Below are 22,351 nucleotides of genomic sequence, written 5' to 3' on the forward strand. Positions count from 1 at the left end.
AAAAGACCGTGTGGCAGAACTCAAACAACAGTCTGCCATGTTGAGTTCCTGAGAGAGACTTAACCCTTGAGGGCATTCTCTGATAGACATCTGGAAAAAGACTTAATGGATAAACAGCTGAGAGCTGTATTTGATTGTCAGAGTACGAAGCGGGAATCAACTTTATTTCAACCTGTCAGGGTGACGGTGGTGTGGTTTAGAAGGATGGCATGGATGTGGATGAACCACAGAGGGGAGAGGGAAGGGAGTCAGGGCCGTCCTTTTTCCTCAGATGGCCCTTCTTTTGGGGTCCCGTAGTCAGTGAGCTTGGTCATCAAGCTGTTCAGAGCCTCCTTGTCCAGGAAGCAGTATGACTGAGGGCCTTTTCTCTACCCTGCAGTTGGCTCCATTGCTCGCCAAAGGGAAACAGGACTAAAGTAAAAGGTGTGTTTATGTTCTGGTTGGACACACGTTCCTTCATCTGACATTTCAAGAGAGTCATTGGAAGTTGAAACAAAGAAAGAAGCAGACGCACAGGTGTAGAGAACAGACTAATGGTTACCAGTGGGGAGAGGTGAGGGGCAAAGTAGGGGCAGGGGATTAAGAGGTGCAAACTATTACGTACAAAATAAGCTCTGAGGATATAGTGTACAACAAAGGAAATATAGCCAGTGTTTTATAATAAGTATAAATGGAGTATAATCTTTAAAAACTAGGAATCACTGTATTATGCACCTATAATCACTGCATTATACACCTGTAACTTAAACAATATTGTACAGCAACTATATGTCAGTAAAGTATATATAAATAAATATAAACATATCTATATATGTAATATATAATATAAACATTATTATAAATGTATAATATGTATAATAGCTATTATAAATATATACAACTAGATAAATATATCTATATAAATAGAAACTAACAATCCATGGTTCAGAGCAGACAGTGTCTGATGGAGGAGCTAAAGAGAGGCCCAAGGGTGGCTGGGAGGAGAGATGTAAACAGAATGCTCTCTTTCTCGCCCTTGTCTTCTACACACTCCACAGACCACAAAAATGCCACCTACACACCCAACTGGTACCACCCCCAGCCCTCTGGGGGCACTTTAGAAGCTCTTTGGTTTGCTCTTTCTTATTGTATGAGACATGAATGTATGAAAAATTACTCGAGAGTGATTGTCCCCCTTGGTATTTGTCTTTTGAACAAAAAGATCCTTTCTGGAGGGAATGGGAGGGACACCAGCTTGAGAAAAACAGCTTTTGTCCTCACAAAATGCTCTTGGGGGATGCTGTGTGAATGAGCGTCCTTTGAACCATAACTGGCATCCACAGGACTGCCAGATACGGATGGAAACCTCGGGAAAATGCGAACGCAAGGACAATGATGTGTGAGGCTCTCGGGTGGCCCCCACGTCACTGGACATGCAAGCAGCCTTCAGAGCCACCTCACGGCTTGGCATAGCATCCCTATTTTGAGGAGAGGTTTTGTTTCTCCTGATGATGGCTTTTTTTCATGATTTGTGGGCTTCCTAAAGCATTATCCACACCGTGGGCAACCTCAAGAAGCTACAATGAATGACAATTCTTCCTTGAAATTTTTAATTACGGTGACACAAAAAAAAGAGTAATTATTAACTTTTGTAGCTGAACCACCTCTGCAGATGTTCTTCATCAAACAAAAGGGAACAGAAACAGAACGTTCTTAGAAGTTGAAGAATGAAATGTACAATAGGGGTTTGCAGCTGGGTTAGCAGGGTTGACAAGGGCGCCACGTGAGTGCCTGATGCACAATAGCTCCATCATTGGAAGGGTAATTTCGTGTCATGGACTATATTGTGAAGAAGAACTTTGAGTCAAAAGACCTATTCCTGGCACTGTCTTCTTGCTGGAAGGGTATTGAGTATACCATACGAGTGACAGCAAAGTGTGGGCAGGAGGTCTATACCTTAACTGAGTCAGAAGCCAGGTTATGTTAAATCAGCCTTTGTAGGCCTGGATCAGTTCAGTTCAGTCACTCAGTTGTGTCCAGCTCTTTGGGACGCCATGGACTGCAGCACACCAGGCTTCCTTGTCCATCATCAACTCCTGGAGCTTGCTCAAACTCATGTCCATCGAGTCAGTGATGCCATCCAACCATATCATCCTCTGCCATCCCCTTCTTCTCCTACCTTCAGTCTTTCTTAGCATCAGGTTATTTTCCAATGAGACTGTTCTTTGCACCAGGTGGCAAAGTATTATAGGAGCTTTAGCTTCAGCATCAGTCCTTCTAATGAATATTCAGGACTGATTTCCTTTAGAATGGACTGGTTGGATCTCCTTGCAGTCCAAGGGACTCTCAAGAGTCTTCTTCAATACCACAGTTCAAAAGCGTCAATTCTTCAGTGCTCAACTTCCTTTATGGTCCAACTCTCACATCCATACACGACCACTGGAAAAACCATAGCTTTGACTAGATGGACCTATGTTGGCAAAGTAATGTCTCTGCTTTTTAATATGCTGTCTAGGTTGGTTATAGCTTTTCTTCCAAGGAGTAAGCGTCTTTTAATTTCATGGCTGCAGTCACCATCTGCAGTGATTTTGGAGCCCAAGAAAATAAAGTCTGTCCCTGTTTCCATTGTTTCCCCATCTATTTTCCATGAAGTGATGGGACCACATACTATGATCTTAGTTTTTTGAATGTTGAGTTTTAAGCCAGCTTTCTCACTCTCCTCTTTCACTTTCATCAAGAGGGTCATTAGTTCCTCTCTGCTTTCTGCCATCAGTCTGGTGTCATCTACATATCTGAGGTTATTGATATTTCTCCTGGCAATCTTGATTCAAGCTTGTGCTTCATTCAGCCCAGCATTTCACATGATGTACTCTGCATTTAAGTTAAATAAGCAGGTTGACAGTATACAGCCTTGGCGTACTCCTTTCCCAATTTGGAATCAGTCCATTGTTCCATGTCCGGTTCTAACTATTGCTTCTTGACCTGCATACAGGTTTCTCAGGAGGCAGGTAAGGTGGTCTGGAATTCCCATTTCTTTAAGAATTTTTCACAGTCTGTTGTAATCCACACAGTCAAAGGCTTTAGCATAGTCAATGAAGAAGAAGCAGATTTTTTCTGGAATTCTGTTGCTTTTTCTATGATTTGTAGGCAGGATACTGAGAGGCTAAGTTGAATTTGACCAATTTTCTTCTCATCTTATCATCTGAGTTCTCCCCAAAGCAGACTCTAAAACAAGGACTACAGTTCAGGTAAATTATTTGTGGATTAAGTAGGGTTGAGAAAGGTTAAGAGAGACATGCAATCAAGTTTCCACCCTGCACAAACCAGAAGTTTCTCCCTTTGAAGAACTCTTGATTTTTGCCACTCAAAGGTGATGCAGTGGAGATATTTTCAACATCAAGTCCATCTGGTCTTTGCTTGAGAACTCCTGGGTTGGGAAGCATTCATTCTCCAAAATCCCTTTTTACTGGATGTTTGGTTCGAACCTCTTGCCACTAAGAAAGGCTTCAGGCTTTGACAGCCCTAAGGCCCGAGGGGATATGGACAGGACCCAGAGTGCCTCACATCTCCAGACCAAACCTTCAGACCATGTGGACTCATTTTTATGGATTTGTTAAAACCCATCAAAGTAACCCACCTCTTACACAAAAGGAAATCTATTATTTTTAATTGAAAGTATATGCCTGGCATTAGAAACAAGAAATAGCATCTGCAGAAGTGTGTCTCAGCTCTGGGAAGCTTCATCCACGTCAGGACAAATTTGACCTTGACTTCCTATGGCTGGCACTGCACAGTTGCTCACAGGCCTGACTTCCCTTTCTCATAACAGAGTCTGCCAAGAGCTTTGAGACTCATTTACCAATAATGAGTGTTAGATGGGGCCCCCGTTTCAAAGAAACTACTGTCACTTTATTTGGATGACATTTATGGCTTATGTTGACTCTGAATGCTCTGTGAAAGTGAATCCTGGCCTCCTAACCCTGGGTCAGCCCAAGCACAGGAGCTTCTCCACAAGGAGCAGGTATTGTGGTCAGCTGTTGGCCAGACCTAAGGCAGGCAGGAGGCTTGCCGTGTAATTGGCTCCTGCCATTTGCATCCCTGGATGTGATGTTAGAAATGGGCATAAAAAGAAAATCATTCAGACTGCCAAAAACAGAAGATTGTTGACATAGGTCACGTTTTCAGGGAAGCAGACTGAGAAGGAGGTTTGCAAGCAGGAGGTTTTAGTGGATCACACTCTCAATGGACACCCTGTGGGGAGAGGGAGCTCAAGGAGGGAAGCAGAGTTGGGGAGAGAGAGAGGTTGAGCCCACCAGGCGCGCTAATGCTGATGTGGTGAATGGGCTGGCTAGGGCTGCCATGACAATGTGTCACAGACTGGGTGGTTTTAAGAAATTCAATTTCTCACACTTCTTGGAGGCTGGAAGTCTGAGGTCAGGGGATCAGCTGGGTTGGTTTTCTAAGGCCGCTCTCCTTAACTTGTAGGTGGCTGTCTTCTTTTGTGTATGCCGTGTCGTAATCTTCTCTTCTTCTGGGGACACCAGTCATATTGGATTAGAGCCCATCCTGATGACTTCATTTTAACTGAATTACCCATTTCAAAGCTCTCTCTCCAAATACAGTCACATTATGTGATATTGAGAGTCAGGACTTCAGGTATGAGTTCGGAGAGAGGGGGCCACACATTCAGCCCATAACAGCTGGTCCTTTAGAAGTGCATCAAGCTGAAGGGAGGGGTCTGAGCCTTTGGACCACTGGTGAGCCGGTCCCTGCACACAGGCTGACATTGAGAAGAGAGGCTCAGATGGTGAGGTGCTCCTCTCAGCAGAGGAAAGTCCTCTGAGAGGCTCTCCTCGGAGCTCTTGGTCCCTGGCACCTCCATCAGTTGGGAATCAAGACTGCTCTGGCTCTGAAGGGAGGAGCAGATGTGAGTAGCCCACTGCAAAACCCTCTCCAGGGACTTCCCTGGTGCTACAGTCAGTAAGAATCCACATGCCAACGCAGGAGACACAGGTTTGATTCTGGTCTGGGAGGATTCCACGTGCTGCGGAGCAGCTAAAGTCCATATGCCAGCTGCTGAGCCTGTGCCCTGAGAACCCAGTGCTCCACCATGAGAAGCCTGTGCACGCAAGGAAGAGTAGCCCCTACTCGCCGTAACTAGCAAAAGCCCACAAGCAGCAACAAAGACCCAGTGCAGCCAAAGATTAATTAATTTTGTAAAACCCCTCCCCAGTCATGAACTTGCTCTTTATCTTGGATTGGCACTGTCCCCCTCCTCCCCGCCAACCATCTGAGGATGGTTTCTTTGGTTTCAAGGGCAGGGCAGGGCAAGGCATGTTTATTACCATGCTAACATTTAGAACCAGGGGTCCTAAGCCCTTGTGTGTGTTTATCTCTCTTCTCTGTGAAGCATATGAAAGAGCTTCAAGGATCACAAGAGATGTGTCGTTCGCAAGGGTGTCCACTTTGATGGATGCAAGGCAGGTTTGGAAATTAACTTGTATGAAGGGGCCTCCAGCTCAAGTCAAAATAAGTCTTGGTTCTCTGGCTCCATGACCATTTTTTCTTATAAAGTTGAAGAAAAGTCAAAAAGAGCAATTTATCAAAACAAAACAAGAAGACTCTGAATTGTGCTGCCACCGAGTAATGACAGATGAACTGAGTTTGCAAAAAGCCCCCAACAATAAAGGATTCTTTTTATGCATGCAGAAGCAATTTCAAAATGCAAAGATGCCCTTTGAGTGTGTGTGGACTATGAATGCTCTCCAGCTCCTCCGAATGTCTCTGAAAACACAGAAAGAAAATTTTTCTCATTCTGTAATTTAGAGATCGGAATACTAGTGTCTGTGGTGGAGTGCACAAATACAGACATACTTAATACCTTCAAGAGTCAAAAGAATTATATTCAGTGACATTTGACAACAATATTAAAATATCAGACCTGAGACTCCTGGAGGGTCCTGTGAAATCATCTCCATTATGGCAATTTCAACTTTCTTTTTTTCCCCCTTTCTCTCACTGGCTGGTATGATCAAACTAAAAAAAAAAAAAAAAAGCTGCTTTATATATAATATGGACCATTTTTGTAAATGTTTCAAGTTAGAATTCCTCTGCAAAGTTGGAACTAGAATAAAGTGACCTTTTTGCATACCAGCCAGTAAAAGCATTTCCAGTGTCTCTCTTTGGCTTATACTTTTCCTTGACCTGTTTTAAAAGATCAGGATAGAACAGTGATTTTATCTATATGCCAGTGCTGAAGTGTTTCAAGTACCTTGTGAATAATAACTTTATAAACAATCAATGTTTATGAGCTTATTGCATGTCAGGCCCTTTGCCAAGCACTTTACATAGACTGTCTTAAGTGGTCATTACAGCAAGCTGTGACAGAAAGATTCTGAGATTCTCCCAAGATTCCCAGTGACTGGTGTACACATCTCTTCTCCCAGTTGTTTAAACAATAATCTAGGTCTGAATATGTGGGGAAGAGGTTGTTCAGATATAATTAAAGTCCCAAATCAGTTGACCTTAAGGTAGGGAGACCATCCAAGTGGGCCAGATGACAAAAGTTCTTTATATCTGAGTCTAGATGTCAGATATGAAGGAAGTTAGACATCCAAAACCAAGAAGGACTTAACTCACCTTCAGTGCCTTGAAGATGGAGGCAGGTATCTGGCAAGGGAGGCAGGCAGACTCCAACTGACAGACAGCCAGGGGACAGGGACCTCAGCTCTCACCTGCAGCAAACTGTATTCTGCCAACAAGAAGGAGCTTGGTAGTGGCCTTCTCTTCACAGCCTCTGGATTAGCAGTCAGCCCTGATGACACCTTGATTTCAGCCTTTTGATACCCTGACCAGAAAACACAGTCACTCCAGGCGGGCTCTGATCTACCAAACCCTAAGCTAATAGTCAGGGGTTGTTCTGAGCCACAAAGCTTGGGGTCACTTGTTATGCAACAGGAGAAACTAATGTATCTGCCCCCACAAGGTCAGTGTTTCCATTTTAGAGATGAGACTGAGGCTTAGGAAGGGTAGTGGCATGCTCAGGATCAGAGAGAAGCTAAGTGGTCAAGTCCAGGTTGGTACACAGCCAGCTGGTGTTGGAACACAGAGGTGACTCACTGAGGGGAAAGGAGACAGAGATGCCTCCAAGCCCATAGCCCCTGTCTGTCTTCTGTAAATGTAAATATGATGGGGTGATCACTCCCCGAATTAGACAAAGGAAACTTTTTAAAACATATAATGAAAGTATTTAATCACTTTAGCTCATTAAAAAGGAGAGTTTCCTGAGAGGGCCCAAACTCTTAAAAAGAATCTGCAGGTTGGAGATGGAGGAAGTGGTAGAGACGTATTCTTGCTGGCCTGAAAGAATAAAGAATCCATATCCTGAACTGCTTCCCAAGGCCACATGACAGGGATTGCCGGTGACTTCTAGAAGCTAAAACTGTCCCCAGTCAACAAGTAGAAAGATATTGGGGACCTCAGTCCTACAGCCACAGGGAACTAGAGTCTGCCAACAACCTGAATGAGGCTGTAAGTGGACCCTGGGCTCAGGTGAGACCTGCAGGGCAGCTGATACCTGATCGCAGCTTCCAAGACCCCCAGTGGAGGACCCAACTATTTACGGTCTGGACTTTTGACCCACAGAAACTCTGAGACAATAAAACTTTGCTTTATAAGCTGCTAAGTTTATGGTCATCTGTTATATAATGACACCAGAGCTAATATACAAGGGTGAGGAGAGACTGGTCTCCTTTTACTCCACAGAATCAAAGAGAAGGGGCTAGGACCCAGAAATGTACCCATTTCTTGGTTTTGTTCTTTATTCAGTAGTGACTGTATCCCTTTCTAACTCTATTTAAGCTTGACTTACCCAAAGCCCCAAGGAAGCTCCGATTGTCCTGGTCTTCTATCCATCTCAAAACCTCTCCTCATGTCATGTTGACACTTAAGCCTTGTAATTTAATTCACTTATTAGCAGCAGCCACTGTTTTAGGAAGATCCCCAATATCCAAGCCTGTCCTGGTGAGGCTCTTGGTTTATCTGTCAATAAGGCTGAACCTCATTCTGCTTGCCCAACAGGCTGAATTTACACAGGATACCCCCTCCATCAATTAAGGCTGTATTTGCCTGCACGCTAGGTCTCTGAGTTTTTGCCGTTTGTCATTGGGGAAGCAAGTTACATTCATCAGACTCCATTCATTCTCCCAGGATCACTGAGCCCACGATAATCTTGGCTGTGTCAGCTGCCCTAGGACTGGTAGCTGTGAAAAATGGAGGTCAGCCACAGATATTCCAAACTTGCTTTGCTGCATAACCCTCTTCAGGGGCAGTGGCTGTGATGCTGAGAAAGATTAATAGAACTTATGTCATCATGTTTATGGGGCATAAAACCCCCAACTGTGGATTAATGGATATCTTGGTGGAAAAAAATACATTTTCACTCCTTTATGCCTTGATGGGTGAGCTACAATTGGCATCAGTAGAAATATATAGAGAGATTGCCTTCAGAAGGTCAGCTTTTAAAGGACTTTTTTGACCTCAAAGTCAGTGAAAATGGATTTTTGATCGTTGACCAAGACAACTGTAACAAAAGACTTTCAATCTTAGAAAAAATTCTTATTGAAGTATAATATTCAGAGAAGAACACAGATCCTAAGTATGACTTTTCACAGACTGAACGCATCTATGGAACTAGCACCCAGATTGAAAAACCAGGATCCCAAGCATTTCTCTAGGTCCCTTTTCAGCAACCCTCACCCCAGAGTAATTTGCTATATTAATTTTTAATACCATAGGTGACTCTTCCTATTTCTCTAACATTTTTAAACTTTATAGAAATGGAACCACCCAGTGTGAGCTCTGTTTTTTTCTGGATTCTTTTGTTCAATATTTTTAATTTGTATTATTGTGTGTAGTTATAAATTTTCAAGTCTGTCCAGTTTGTGTATCCCCTTGTATGCATGCGTGCATGCGTGCTAAGTCACTTCAGTCGTGTCCGACTCTGTGCAACCCTATGGACTGGAGCCCACCAGGCTCCTCTGTGAGATTCTCCCAGGTAAGAATACGGGAGTGGGTTGCCATGCCCTCCTCCAGGGGATCTTCCTGACCCAGGGATCGAACCTGTGTCTCTTATATCCCCTGCATTGGCAGGCAGGTTCTTTACCACTTGTGCCGCCTGGGAAGCCCCTTCTATGAATAGATCACAATTAATTTGTTCATTCTACTCTTTGTGGGCAATAAGTAGCTTCCAAGTTGGAGATAGCTACAAATTAGTGCTGCTGAGTGTTGCAGCATATGTCCTTTTGTAAACAAACATATACATTCTGCTGGGTGTCTGCCTAGGGGTGGAGCTGTTGGGTTGTAGGGTATGTACATATTCAGCTAATTTAGTAGGTACTGCCAAATAATTTTCCAAAGTGACTGTAAAGTAGTATATGAAAGTTCTTGTCAACGCACATCCTTGCCAATATTTGATACTGTTTATTCACTTTAGAAAGGTTTTTGAAATTTTTAAAACATCATAGTTTACAGGTACCATCACTGTTTCTGTTATGAAACTAAGAAGCACCCTGTCTAAAAACATCAGTGCTGGGCTCAGGCGCCTTTGTATTTGGCATAGTTTCATTGGATAAGATGACAATCAGTAACAATAAATGACTCACCCTTTGTGTGGCTTCTTTCTACTTTTTGTAAAACATTCAGGCCCCTCTATAATTCTGTACTCAGGTCCTCTGACAAACCTAAATGAAAGTCTTGTGTTTTTCAAAAAGGAGTCATTTTTTGTTCTGGAACTAAAGTACCCTTGAAATACAACTGCCATAAACTTGCCTTTTAGTCAGGTCTGTTTTCCTTAACTAGTACTCTGGGAATATTTACAAAGTTCCTGTTGTGTGTTAGGACCTACATGATGCAAAGGTGAGCATCACCCTAGTCTTCGTAAGATTCTAGTTTAAGATTGTAACAAGAACTACAGTTATGTCATCAATTCCTAAGAATGTTAATGTCACTTTTTATATTATTTGCAAGTATGTTTTAGCCTGAGGACCCATCTGAGTTTACTAATAACTTGTACATAAAAAAAAAAAGAATGTGAATCATTTTAAGCACAGAAGTTTCTTTAACTACCAAATATCGCCTGCGTACTTTAGGAAGTTCACCAAGAAGATGGGCTAGGACCAACCAAAATCTATACTGAAGAAAGTCACTGGACCCTGAGTAGCCTTGACAGGTTATACCCTTTCATAAAGGAGCCTTTTTATTATTCTTTGCCCTGCATCATGTTCTTCACCATAAAATCCAACTAAAGGATTTAAAGATTACATCAGCTGAATATAAACAAGGAAGTGGAACTTTATGAGAGATAGGAAATAAGGGTTTTCTTATAGGAATTAGAACTTATTCAACAGTGAGAAACTGAGGACGCCAGTGTCCAGAAGGGGATGACCTCTGGCGGAACAGAGAAGAGCCCCTAACTAGGGCCCAGCAGAGGGATGTGCTGAGCACGTGTGTGGAAGGCCATAGCCTCCACATCTGACTGTGCCTGGAGTGTGTGAGCAGGGCAGGAGGGTCATGAGCACAGCTGGATGCCGAATGGAAGTGAGCAAAGACGAAGGGCGAGCCACGGGGGCGAAGAGGGACCACAGGAACAAACTGCCGCATCCATGTGCCCCTCGGTGCCCGGGACCCCAGAGCTGCTGTAGTGAGTACAGAACTCGCTTCCAGCTTGGTCTGTTGGCTAGACCTTCTGCACATGAATTCTCCAGGGACCTCTGATTCTCGGGGCACAATGATTAGGTACGAGATCGAGCATCCCAAGAGAACCAGGCAGAAACTGTACCACTTTTCATGACATGGACCCAGAACTCACATATCATTTCTGCAAGGGTTCTAGGCACTCCCAGATTCAAGAGAAGGCACTCCCAGATTCAATATAGACCCTACCTCTCAATGAGAGGATGGTCAGCATTACATCTTAAGAGGAACCTGAAGGATGGGTTATCTTGCACAGCATCTGGGAAAATACAGTCCACCACAAGTGGTTACCAATACCCATAGTGAGTTTATAAACACAGAGCTTGCCAGCTAAATGAGCGCTTATCCAACAATAACCCCAAGCATATATATGTATGAGAATACATGCGCATATGTGTATATAACAAGTACTTGGCAAATGAGGTTAATTCTTGGGTTTAACTTGTTTCCAAGATATTTTCAGTGTTATGCCTAAGGATAAGGGCAGAGAACTAGGCCACCCAATTAGTTTAAAGTAAAAGTACTTTTCCCTCATCATCCATCTTCTCTCTGTGGAAAAAGAAAAAGAATAAATCAGGCTGCTGAATTGTGGACCCATACCATTTCCATGGTAACAAACCATAAAAGGTGGGTTAAAAGGTGGATTATAATTCCATGCAATAGTTAAAAAAATCTGGATTTAGTCTGTAGTGTCTAAAAGTACACTTAATAGCAGTGAATAACATTACCACTAACCCTCCCTCCCCCCCAACAAATGTACTCCACACACACACATGCAACATAAGTGTTGTTTTTTTTTAATTCCACAGTTTATATTGCAAACATAAAAATGAGAAATGAGTACAAATGAGACTGTCTGGCTTGGCTTGTTCTTCTTAGATCTGTTTTGAACCAAATTTTCTTGTTTTGATTTTGATCTCTATTAGAGGACTTTAGAAATAATCTGATCATTTGAAGCTTGGAGAAAAAAGTCAACCATCACAAGCACAGAAGTGAGATAATTACGGTGTTTGGAAATTATAAGTAGTTTACTGAAGCTGAAGAGTAGAGTATGTCGAACACAGAATCTTACTTTTTTAACTTATTTTATTGAACTATAATTGACTTACAATATTGTGTTAATTTCTGCCATACAGGAAAGTGATTCAGTTATATATATATTCTTTTTCATATTTTCCACTATGATTTATCACAGCATATTGAATATAGTTCCCAGAGCTGTACAATAGGACTCTGTTGTTTATCCATTCAATATAAAATAGTTTGCATCTACTAATCCCGAGCTCCCACCCCATCCCTACCCTGCCTGTCCTTCCCTTTGGCCAGCACAGTCTGCTCTCTATGTCTGTGAGCCTGTTTCTGCTCCATAGATAAGTTCATTTGTGCCATACTTTAGATTCCACATGTAAGTGATGTCATATGGTGTTTGCCCTCTTTCTATCTTAGTATGATAACCTCTAGGTCCATCTATGATGCTGCAAATGGTATTATTCCATTTTTACGACTGAGTAGTAACAGAATCTTATTTTTAATGTTAGGACTTCTAATTATGATGTATTTCATATACATAGAAAGGTATAGAATGAGTATAGAATATGATATCTATGTACCTACCCCCATAGTTAATAGTGATTACCCATCACCATATTTTTTCTTGAATCTCTTTTCTTTCTATATAAATAAAATATTCACTATTCAGTTAAAGCCTTACCAGTCCATCATTTGGACTTCCCTGGTAGCTCAGATGGTTAAGCGTCTGTCTACAATGCAGGAGACCTGGGTTCAACCCCTGGGTCGGGAAGATCCCCTGGAGAAGGAAATGGCAACCCACTCCAGGACTATTCCCTGGAAAATCCCATGGACAGAGGAGCCTGGTAGGCTACAGTCCATGGGGTCGCAAAGAGTCAGACACAACTGAGCGACTTCACTTCACTTCGCTTCAATCCGTCGTTTATCCTTCCCTCCGTTTCCAGAAATCATCATTGTCTTGAAGTTCATATGCAATATTCCTACATATGTTTCTAGGAGTTAGTACTTATGAATGAATCTCTACACTCCTGTATATTTGTGTTTTAAAATCTTGTATAGTGGCATCAGAGCATGTATATACTTTTGTAACTCATTTTTAATGCTCAACATTATGATTTTTATCTTTAGCAACAGGGCATAAACACACCATAGGGAAACTGGAGGTGAGCATTCAGTATTGTACAGATATTTAATCATTGATTCAACTAAATGTATACATAACCTGGAGAGTGAGTTGATGGTGAGTTTTTACATTTGTTGAAAATGTTAACGCCATGTAGGCAGGACTGGACAGCAGAAACTCAGGTGAATAGAGGGAAAGGAAAGCAGGGTTATTTGTACCCCAGTCCTTCCATTTCTGAAGGCTAAGTGCTGTCTCCACCCTGTGGGAACAGTGGCTGGGGATGCACAGGTTTTGTTAAAGTCCAGTGACTACCCAGGGGGCAGTCCACTTAGCTGGGGGCCTAGCCTTGTGCAGGGATCAGGAAGCCACATCTCTGAGCCTCCATCAGGGAACCCTGGTGATTCTTCGTGTCCTAATTCTCTCCCTCCCCTCCCAGTCACGTAGATCACTCTCCTCCTAGGAACTCTGGGACTTGGCTCATGCGACTCTGTCCCCTACAGGCTGAGAGAGCTGAGAGACTGGGTAGATGAAATCCATTTGGGTTTTTTCCTGTCCTGTCACACATACACCCCACTTCTGTTCCCTACTGATGTTCCGTTCAATTGCCAGTTGCAATTTGATGGATGGAGTAATTTTTAACTTTTTGTACATTGTTAATATAAAGGAACAAAGGGGGTGTTAGTTTTCAAGCCACAAAATTGAGTCGCTGATTTAATATCAGATATCCGTGAGCTGTTAGGTATACCCCATCTCTCTTCTCTGGTACCAGTTACTCTAGGTATGTCTCAGAGAAACTCCTTACATGCAGAAGCTCTTGAAACAGAAAACAGGGACTGTGCAAACATTTTACTTCTGAAGCGGCATTTCCTTATTCAGTAATAACCTACCAGATTAGTTACATTGGCCTCATGTACTGTCAACTAATTATAGTTTTTTTCTGCTGCATTTCCAAGTATGTAAAGCTAAAAGCAAGTGACTGCATGCAAATTATACAGTGTGAAGCTTTTTAGGTCATGTTCAAATACTAACAGTTTTGATGAATATATTTGTTTAACAAGGGTAGGACAAAGAGCTCTCTGTTTACTGACATACTTGATTGTCATTCCACTGTATACCTCTCGTGTGGCTGTTTAACAGAACATAAAAGTCTAGGTATCCTGGTGGAATCTCAGATCTTATTTATAGCTTGCTGCAAAGTGGCTTATTGTCATTTATTATTTCTTATTTGATTTATACAACATCTTTCCACCAAATTGCCCATGGGTTTATTTGCATAGAGAGTGCATTCACAAACACACACACACACACACACACACACACACACACACGTGTGAACTTCACTCGGCGCTCTCTTAGAGTGAGCAGTATAGCACCAAAAATCTGTGAGAGGGTCTTCTGTTTATTTTTTGTTCCAAGACCATGTTCTGGGAATGCATTTGCCATATTTCCTCTCACTTTAGGTATCTGTTGTTTGCCCCTAGGTGGATCGGATCATCTTCTGTGTCTTCCTAGAGGTCGACTTCAAAATCTACAAAAAGAAAATGGGCGAATTTTTCCCGGCAGGTGAGTAAAGCAGTTTGTTTCCTCTGAAATTGGAAGGTGAAACCATGAGGGTGTCACTTGTAGTTCTGATACTTTATTTTGCCGCCTAAACGGTGTTACAAGTGTGGTTTCCATACACCAGTCACATCTGACTACTTGTGTTTTCCTTGCTAAGACCTAAAGGAGGCGACAGGAAATCCAGGCTGGACACCTCCTGCTCCGGCCAGGTGACTGTGTTGTCTTGGGAAAGGTGGTTCACCTCCTGAGTCTCAGCCCCTCACATCAAAAGTGAGGGGCTGGACCAAACGATAGTTTCTCTTGCCCTAAATTTCATGTCCTGTGATTTCTTCCCCCACTTTTAAGTCGTCCAGGTCTAGAAATGGTACAAAACCCATTAATATTTGTAGTCACAATGCAGATTATTACTGCATTCCATCCCTCTTCTCCCCAGTTTTCTCACCCCAAATTGCAGTGGAGAGAGTAGTCCTTTCTAGGGAAATCTGAAAAACGTAGGCTCTCATCTTATTTCACACTACTTTTTAGAAAGTAGGAGAAACCTTAGGGTTATTAAAGAACCTTGAGTAAATGATTTACATTCATCGAATGTGTCGTTAACTGTACTTGGTTCATTTGAATATCACCCCCACTATCCCTCTTCCAGCCTGTGAATATCTTGCTATTTTTATACTTCCACTACATCCCAGTACCCTATGCACTTTTTTCAGCCGTAGTAAAGAACAGCTCCCAGGTAATTCAAACTACCATGAGAGTTCCAAAAAATAGCAAGGAGAAATAAGAAAGTCTTCTTAAGTGATCAGTGCAAAGAAATAGAGGGAAAAGTCAGAAAGGGAAAGACTAGAGATCTCTTCAAGAAAATTAGAGCTATCAAGGGAACATTTCATGCACAGGTGGGCACAATAAAGGACAGAAATTGTATGGACCTAACAAGAAGCAGAAGATATTAAGAAGAGGTGGCAAGAATATACAGAACTACACAAAAAAAGATCTTCATGACCCAGATAACCACGATGGTGTGATCACTCACCTAGAGCCAGACATCCTGGAGTGTGAAATCAAGTGGGCTTTAGGAAGCATCACTACAAAGAAAGCTAGTGGAGGTGATGGAATTCCAGCTAAGCTATTTCAAATCCTAAAAGATGATGTGGTGAAAGTGCTGCATTCAGTATGCCAGCAAATTTGGAAAACTCAGCAATGGCCACAGGACTGGAAAATGTCAGTTTTCATTCCAATCCCAAAGAAAGGCAATACCAAAGAATGTTCAAACTACTGCACAATTGCAGTCATCTCACACGCTAGCAAAGTAATGCTCAAAATTCTCCAAGCTAGGCTTCAATAGTATGTGAACCGAGGACTTCTAGATGTTGAAACTGCATTTTGGAAAGGTAGAGGAACCAGAGATCAAATTGCCAACATCCTTTGGATCACAGAAAAAGCAAGAGAATTCCAGAAAAACATCCACTTCTGCTTCATTGACTACGCCAAAGCCTTTGACTGTGTGGATCACAACAAACTGTGGAAAATCCTTAAAGGGTTGGGAATACTGGACCACCTTACCTGCCTTCTGAGAAACCTATATGCATGTCAAGAAACAATAGTTAGAACTGGACATGGAATAACGGACTGATTCCAAATTGGGAAAGGTGTGCCTCAAGATTGTATATTGTCACCCGGCTTATTTAACTTCCAAGCAGAGTACATCATGTGAAATGCCAGGCTAGATGAAGCACAAGCTGGAATCAAGATTGTGAGGAGAAGTATCAATAACCTCAGATACGTAGGTGATACCAGCCTGATGGCAGAAAGCAAAGAGGAACTAATGACCCTCTTGATGAAAGTGAAAGAGGAGAGTGAGAAAGCTGGCTTAGAACTCAACATTCTAAAAACTAAGATCATGGCATCTGGTCCCATCACTTCATGGCAAATAGATGGGGAAGCAGTGGAAACAGTGACAGACTTTATTTTGGGGGCTCCAAAATCTATGCAGATGGTGACTGCAGCCATGAAATTAAAAGATGCTTGCTCCTTGGAAGAAAAGCTACAACAAACCTAGACAGCATATTAAAAAGCAGAAACATTACTTTACCAACAAAGGTCCATATGGTCAAAGCTATGGTTTTTCCAGTAGTTATGTATAGATGTGAGAGTTTGATCATAAAGACAGCTGAATGCCAAAGAAGTGATGCTTTTGGTGTTGGAGTCCCTTAGACTGTAAGGAGATCAAACCAGTCCATCCTAAAGGAAATTGGTCCTGAATATTCATTGGAAGGACTGATGCTGAAGCTCCAATACTTTGGCCACCTGATGTGAAGAACTGACTCATTGGAACAAATGCTGATGCTGGGGAGGAGAAAGTGATGATAGAGGATGAGATGGTTGGATGGCATCACTGACTCAATGGACATGAGTTTGTGCAAGCTCTGGGAGATGGTGATGGACAGGGAAGCCTGGCGTGCTGCAGTCCATGGGGTCACAAGGAGTTGGACATGACTCAATGACTGAACTGAACTGATGAACACTGTGGTGCCTGCCTTTCAGAAAGTTTTTTTTGATTTTTTTATGTCCATCTCAAGTGGTCTTTCATCTAACTAGTGATTCTGGCAGGTAGGAAGTTGTGAATGAAGGCTGCTGGTGCCTGTCACCCTCTTAAGCAACCTTTCAGAGCCTCATGATAGAGAGGATGCCCCTTCTACCCTCAGATCAGGATCAGTTGCCTAGCTACGGAATAGGTACAGAAAATGCTGGAGATGTTCCACTCTGTGCAGATGGTCAAGATGGGCTAAGTTCTCCTGGGTGATCTGAAATCCTCTGTAATGTTATACTTGAAAGGTGAACCTGCTAAGTGTATTTCATTTGGGACTTTACAGTGTCCCCCTAACTGGAACATAATGTCAATCCAGAGAGACTCCCATGTGATGAAGATCAGGGTTGTGATCTTTTTTCTCTTTTTCCTCCTCCTCCTCCTCCCCCTCCTTGTCTCACTTGTATTCATTTTTTCAAGCAACTCAGTATTTTCCAGAATATAAAGCACGTAATAGCTGTTTAATAAGTAGTTGCTGATATGAGTTGAATTTAATAAATTCTTCTCTCCATAGTCTCATGGCTTTTTTCTGTTTCAGTCTCCTTGTTACATCTTCTCTGCTTATTTCCTGTATAATCATAGTGAGCAGATTTCTGTATTTTAAAGTCTTCTTAAAAGAAAATGTCCATTCATGTAAAAAATGCAACTTGCTGTGGTATGTGATTGTAAATGTCTTGTCAACACCATAGCATGATTTATAAGATTTTATAAATTTCAGATTCCTTGATATATTGGGCAATAATGACATAATATTCATTTTTAAACCTCTGAAAATGAAAACTTGTTTTCACTCTAACATATGAGAAAAAAAAATTGTATAAGTATAATGCATTGCTATTAAAACAAATCTATCCATCAGCAGGTGTTTCCAGTGATGCAAAGCCAAAAATCATATTACAAGTTTTAAAAAATGGGACAGTTTTAGTAGTCTAGAATGTATTAACAACTATGCAAATAAATTATTGTTTGAAAATTGCTACTTTAAATAAATCCAAAATGCATCTTAGCACTCAAGCGAGTGAAATAATAATAAAATCATTCTCAGTGTCACATCAGTGCTTTGAATCATGCTGTGCTCATGAAATTATTTCTATTACATATTTATAATAGTAAGTACATTTTTTAACGAAATGTCAAAATCCTCCAATATTGCTCAGTATTTCTGCAATGCTGAGGCATCAGCCATTTGTAAATTCTAAATATGAAATATGAAATAAAAGTAACTTCTAATGGAATATGTGACTGCTAATATAGATGATATACATTATCTGTCCATAATTTGAATTTATGGTTAACTCATGACCATACTATCTTTGATTGGAATATAATTTTTCTGACTTGCACACACTCCCTGGACTGACTTCAGATTATCTAGCTAGTCTTCTTAACCCTTCCCAATGCAGTAATTGTCATAGTTTAGGGGGAAAAGTCATTTTTACATTAAACCAGAATTCTGTGTTTGGGGATACTGTAGTCCCATGTCTTTAAATTTCATAATGGAGACTAAGGCAAAATGAATGAGAAAACAGTAGAAGTTAGACTAGAAATGATCACAGTATAGATACAGCGCATGCATAACTACTGCCTGATGCTACTAACAGGCATAATAGCTAACCTTATGGATTGCTGTCTCTCAGTCATAAGATACATAGTTAAATCAGTTAAATCTTCATAACCCTGAGAAAGTCAGCACCATAGCAGCCCTACTTTTTTGATATGGAAAATGATGCATACTTCAGAAACGTGAGACATTCGGCTAGGGAATAACAGAGCTGTATTTTAAAGCTGAGAATGGTATCTGTCACCACACAAGTAATAAGAGGGTCTTCTGAGAAGGCTGGGGTCAAATCCTAAGAGGCACCTGGAGCATCGAGAAAGTCTCCTTGATTTCATCTGATTCTCATCACTTTTCAAATCTGCTAGGCTTCTCTTCCTTCTAATATCTGAATTTTTCCTCATGAAACCACTCTAATATGAGTCAAGTAGGTACCATATTATAGATTTCAAAATCAAATTCCATCTAACTCATCCAGGTGGTGTGGCACAATTTTCTGTAGATAAGTGGTCACTAGGAAGTCAAGGGGATCATGGGAGAAGATGGAAAAGGGTCTGTATCAGTTTATCAAGGTTGCCATAATAAAGTGTCACAAACTGGATGGCTCAAGCAACTGAAATTTATTTTCTCACAACTCTGAGGACTAGAAGTTCAGAATCAGGGTGCTGGAGGGGCTGGTTTACACGTCAACCCCTCTCCTTGGCTTGCTGAAGGCTGTCTCTCTCCTGTGTCTTCATGTGGTCTTCCCTCTGTGTGTCTTTTTCTCAATCTCCTCTTCTTACAGGGACATCATTCATATTGGATCAGGGTCCACCCCGGCAAATTCATTTTAATTTAATTACTTCTTTAAAACCCTACCTCCAGGTAGTCACAGAGCGTTCATTTCAGTCGCTCAGTCATGTCCAACTCTGCGGCCCCATGGACTGCAACATGCCAGGCCTCCCTGTCCAGCACCAACTCCTAGAGTCCACCAAAACTCATGTCCATGGAGTCGGTGATGCCATCCAACCATCTCATCCTCTGTCATCCCCTTCTCCTCCTACCTTCAATCTTTCCCAGCATCAGGATCTTTTCAAATGAGTCAGCTCTTCGCATCAGGTGGCCGTAAGTACTGGAGTTTCAACTTTAGCATCAGTCCTTCCAATGAATATTCAAGACTGATTTCCTTTAGGGTGGACTGGTTGGACAGATGGTTAGGGCTTCAAAATATGAGTGTTGGGGAGACACATTTAGCCCTTAATAGAGCCCATCAGGGAAATGCATTAGGAACTTTGGAGGTTTTTTTGAACAGTTTTATGTCTTTCTGTGGGTGAAGTACACATGACTTTTTCTTTCTGGAAGTATTTGTTAGAAGTCTGGTGTGGCAGCTTATGGAGTTATCACACACTTTAGTTGCAAATAATTTATAGTTACATGTGTCATGTCATAGCCTACAGCAAGTAATATTTGTATGATTCAAGTCAGAAATCTCTTTGTTCTTTACATAAAAGGTTTGGATTTTTCAGTGGGTAGGATTTATTTTGTGTAGTTTTCAGTGAATATAAAAAACAAAGCATAAAAACACAAGTTCTGATCTTGAATGCAGAAGTCAGTTTTTTTCATTGAACTCTTAAGTCCTAACAAAGAATTTAAGGACATTAATTTTCCTTATAATAAGAAGGCTTGATTCTCAGTTTTGAGATTAGATCAAAGAATCCTCATGCTGGAAACTTGAAAGATAGGGTCAAGTCACCACCTTCCCTTTTTTGGGAGGGAAAGTCAAATTTCTTTACTGTAGGGTTTCCCAAATAGTGGTGATTTTGCCCTTCCGAGAACAACTGGAGACATTTTTGTTACTCACAACTAGTGGAAGGGACGTGCTACTGGCACCTAGAGAGTCAACACCAGGCATGGAACTCAACAGCCTGTAATGCATGAGACAGCCTCACAGCAAAGATGTCCGACCACAGATGTCAAGAGTGCAGAAGCTGAGAAACTCTGCTCTACTGTGACCATCTCTCTCTTACCATTCAGGCCACCGAAGCAAGCTTTGCCTTTGGATCGGGTTTATTTCTACTTGCTAATGTCTTACCCAGGCTTAGCTGGAGTTTGAACCTGTGCCTTCACCCTGACCTTTGACTCCCTAGTTTCACAACCCTCTCCTGGTCTAGTCTTCCGGGTTTGCCTTCTCCCCATTCACTCTGGTGGAGAAGGCAATGGCAACCCACTCCAGTACTCTTGCCTGGAAAATCCCATGGATGGAGGAGCCTGGTAGGCTTCAGTCCATGGGGTCGCGAAGAGTCAGACACGACTGAGCGACTTCACTTTTACTTTTCACTTTCATGCATTGGGGAAGGAAATGGCAACCCACTCCAGTGTTCTTGCCTGGAGAATCCCAGGGACAGCAGAGCCTGGTGGACTGCTGTCTGTGGGGTCACACAGAGTCGGACATGACTGAGGCGACTTAGCAGTAGCATTCACTCTGAACCCACAGATTTCTTTGTGTGTGCCTCTGCTACCCCCGCCCCAACTGCCTGGTTCTTGCAGCTCCAGCCCACTCCTGGTATCGCTCATTATTGCTACCTAGGAGATCTAATGTAATAATCTCAGAAAGTGTGGTTAACTGTTATGTAGTTTTTATACACCTGATGCATAAGTGTAGAGGTGAGGCTAATAGGCAGAACAAGGAAGAACAGATTCACCAATTATCCTCTCTACATACCTCAAGCAAAATTATGATTTCTTTGGCTAAAAGTTTTCACTTTTATCAGTGACCATTGGATTAGTAACCATGCATTGACAATATTACTTTGTGAGCTCACAAATATATTTGATACTAGGAATCTTCAATCCCCTACCAGTATACAAACTCAATTGACTCATTCACAAAGAAAGTGACTATGACTAAAAAAAATCTATCCTTAGTCTCTATTGTTTGACCATGAAAGTGATTAGATTTGTTCAATTTTTCTTCCAAGTAGGCAATTTATATAGCTTATACACAATATTCATGTTGACTTATGCAGACTTAACTATAATTAAATATGTACCTTTCAAATAGTAAGTAGCTGAGAAAAATAATAAAATAGGAAAATGATTCCAGGATGAAGTTGTATTCTTCTCAAACCTGCCACTTGTCTCTAAGAGGGAGATTTGCTTTAGACAGAAAATTTCATTTGTGTTTGAGTGTGACTCAAAAACTATTTGAGACAATAAAGTAGAAAAGAGGCTGAAATTTCCACTCTCTTTTTGATAGACATAGCGAAATAATGAACCATTTGACCCACCAATATATTTGGGAGGCATTTCTAAGTACAGAATAAAATGATAAACTTCATAAAGCTGCAAAAATATTCAATGCCTTAAAAATAAGCTTGAGAAATATATTTGTATTAATATACACATATAGAAACACATGTATGACCTGTATAAAGTTACTGGTAGATAAAATTAATAGACATAGAATTATGAATGTTTATAAATTATGAATTTTACTGGAGATGATTTCTGCCCTTAAATATAGATTTTTCTTTGTTGGATATAATGCAAAACCATTTGAATGAAAAAGTCAAAGCATAAGTCAGGTTTGAGAACTCTACACTGGCAACCTGCTAAATATTAAACAGATGACAGTGGTTGCCTAAATTGCATAGGTTTTATTCAAATATTGACAGACATGTTATTATTTTATTTTATTTGAGTGTGCAGACTTATTTAGGTTTCATGCTTTTTCCCTTCTTTCATACAGATCATCATAAAGGAAACCCCCAATATAGATTTTTATGAGAATTGT

General features: G+C 41.3%; 1 protein-coding gene across 1 annotated transcript in view; it reads left to right on the forward strand.

Annotated features, from left to right (window-relative positions):
• The window catches only part of MACROD2 (mono-ADP ribosylhydrolase 2), a 2,306,040-nt gene that overhangs the window by 2,073,854 nt on the left and 209,835 nt on the right, over window positions 1-22,351 (forward strand). The window contains exon 9 of the mRNA XM_068987786.1: window positions 14,365-14,446. Coding sequence (XP_068843887.1) covers window positions 14,365-14,446 — 82 coding nt within the window. The remainder of the gene's footprint in view (window positions 1-14,364; window positions 14,447-22,351) is intronic.

This window comes from Capricornis sumatraensis, chromosome 15, assembly GCF_032405125.1.
Source record: "Capricornis sumatraensis isolate serow.1 chromosome 15, serow.2, whole genome shotgun sequence".
In the NCBI taxonomy this organism is placed as follows: Eukaryota; Metazoa; Chordata; class Mammalia; order Artiodactyla; family Bovidae; genus Capricornis; species Capricornis sumatraensis.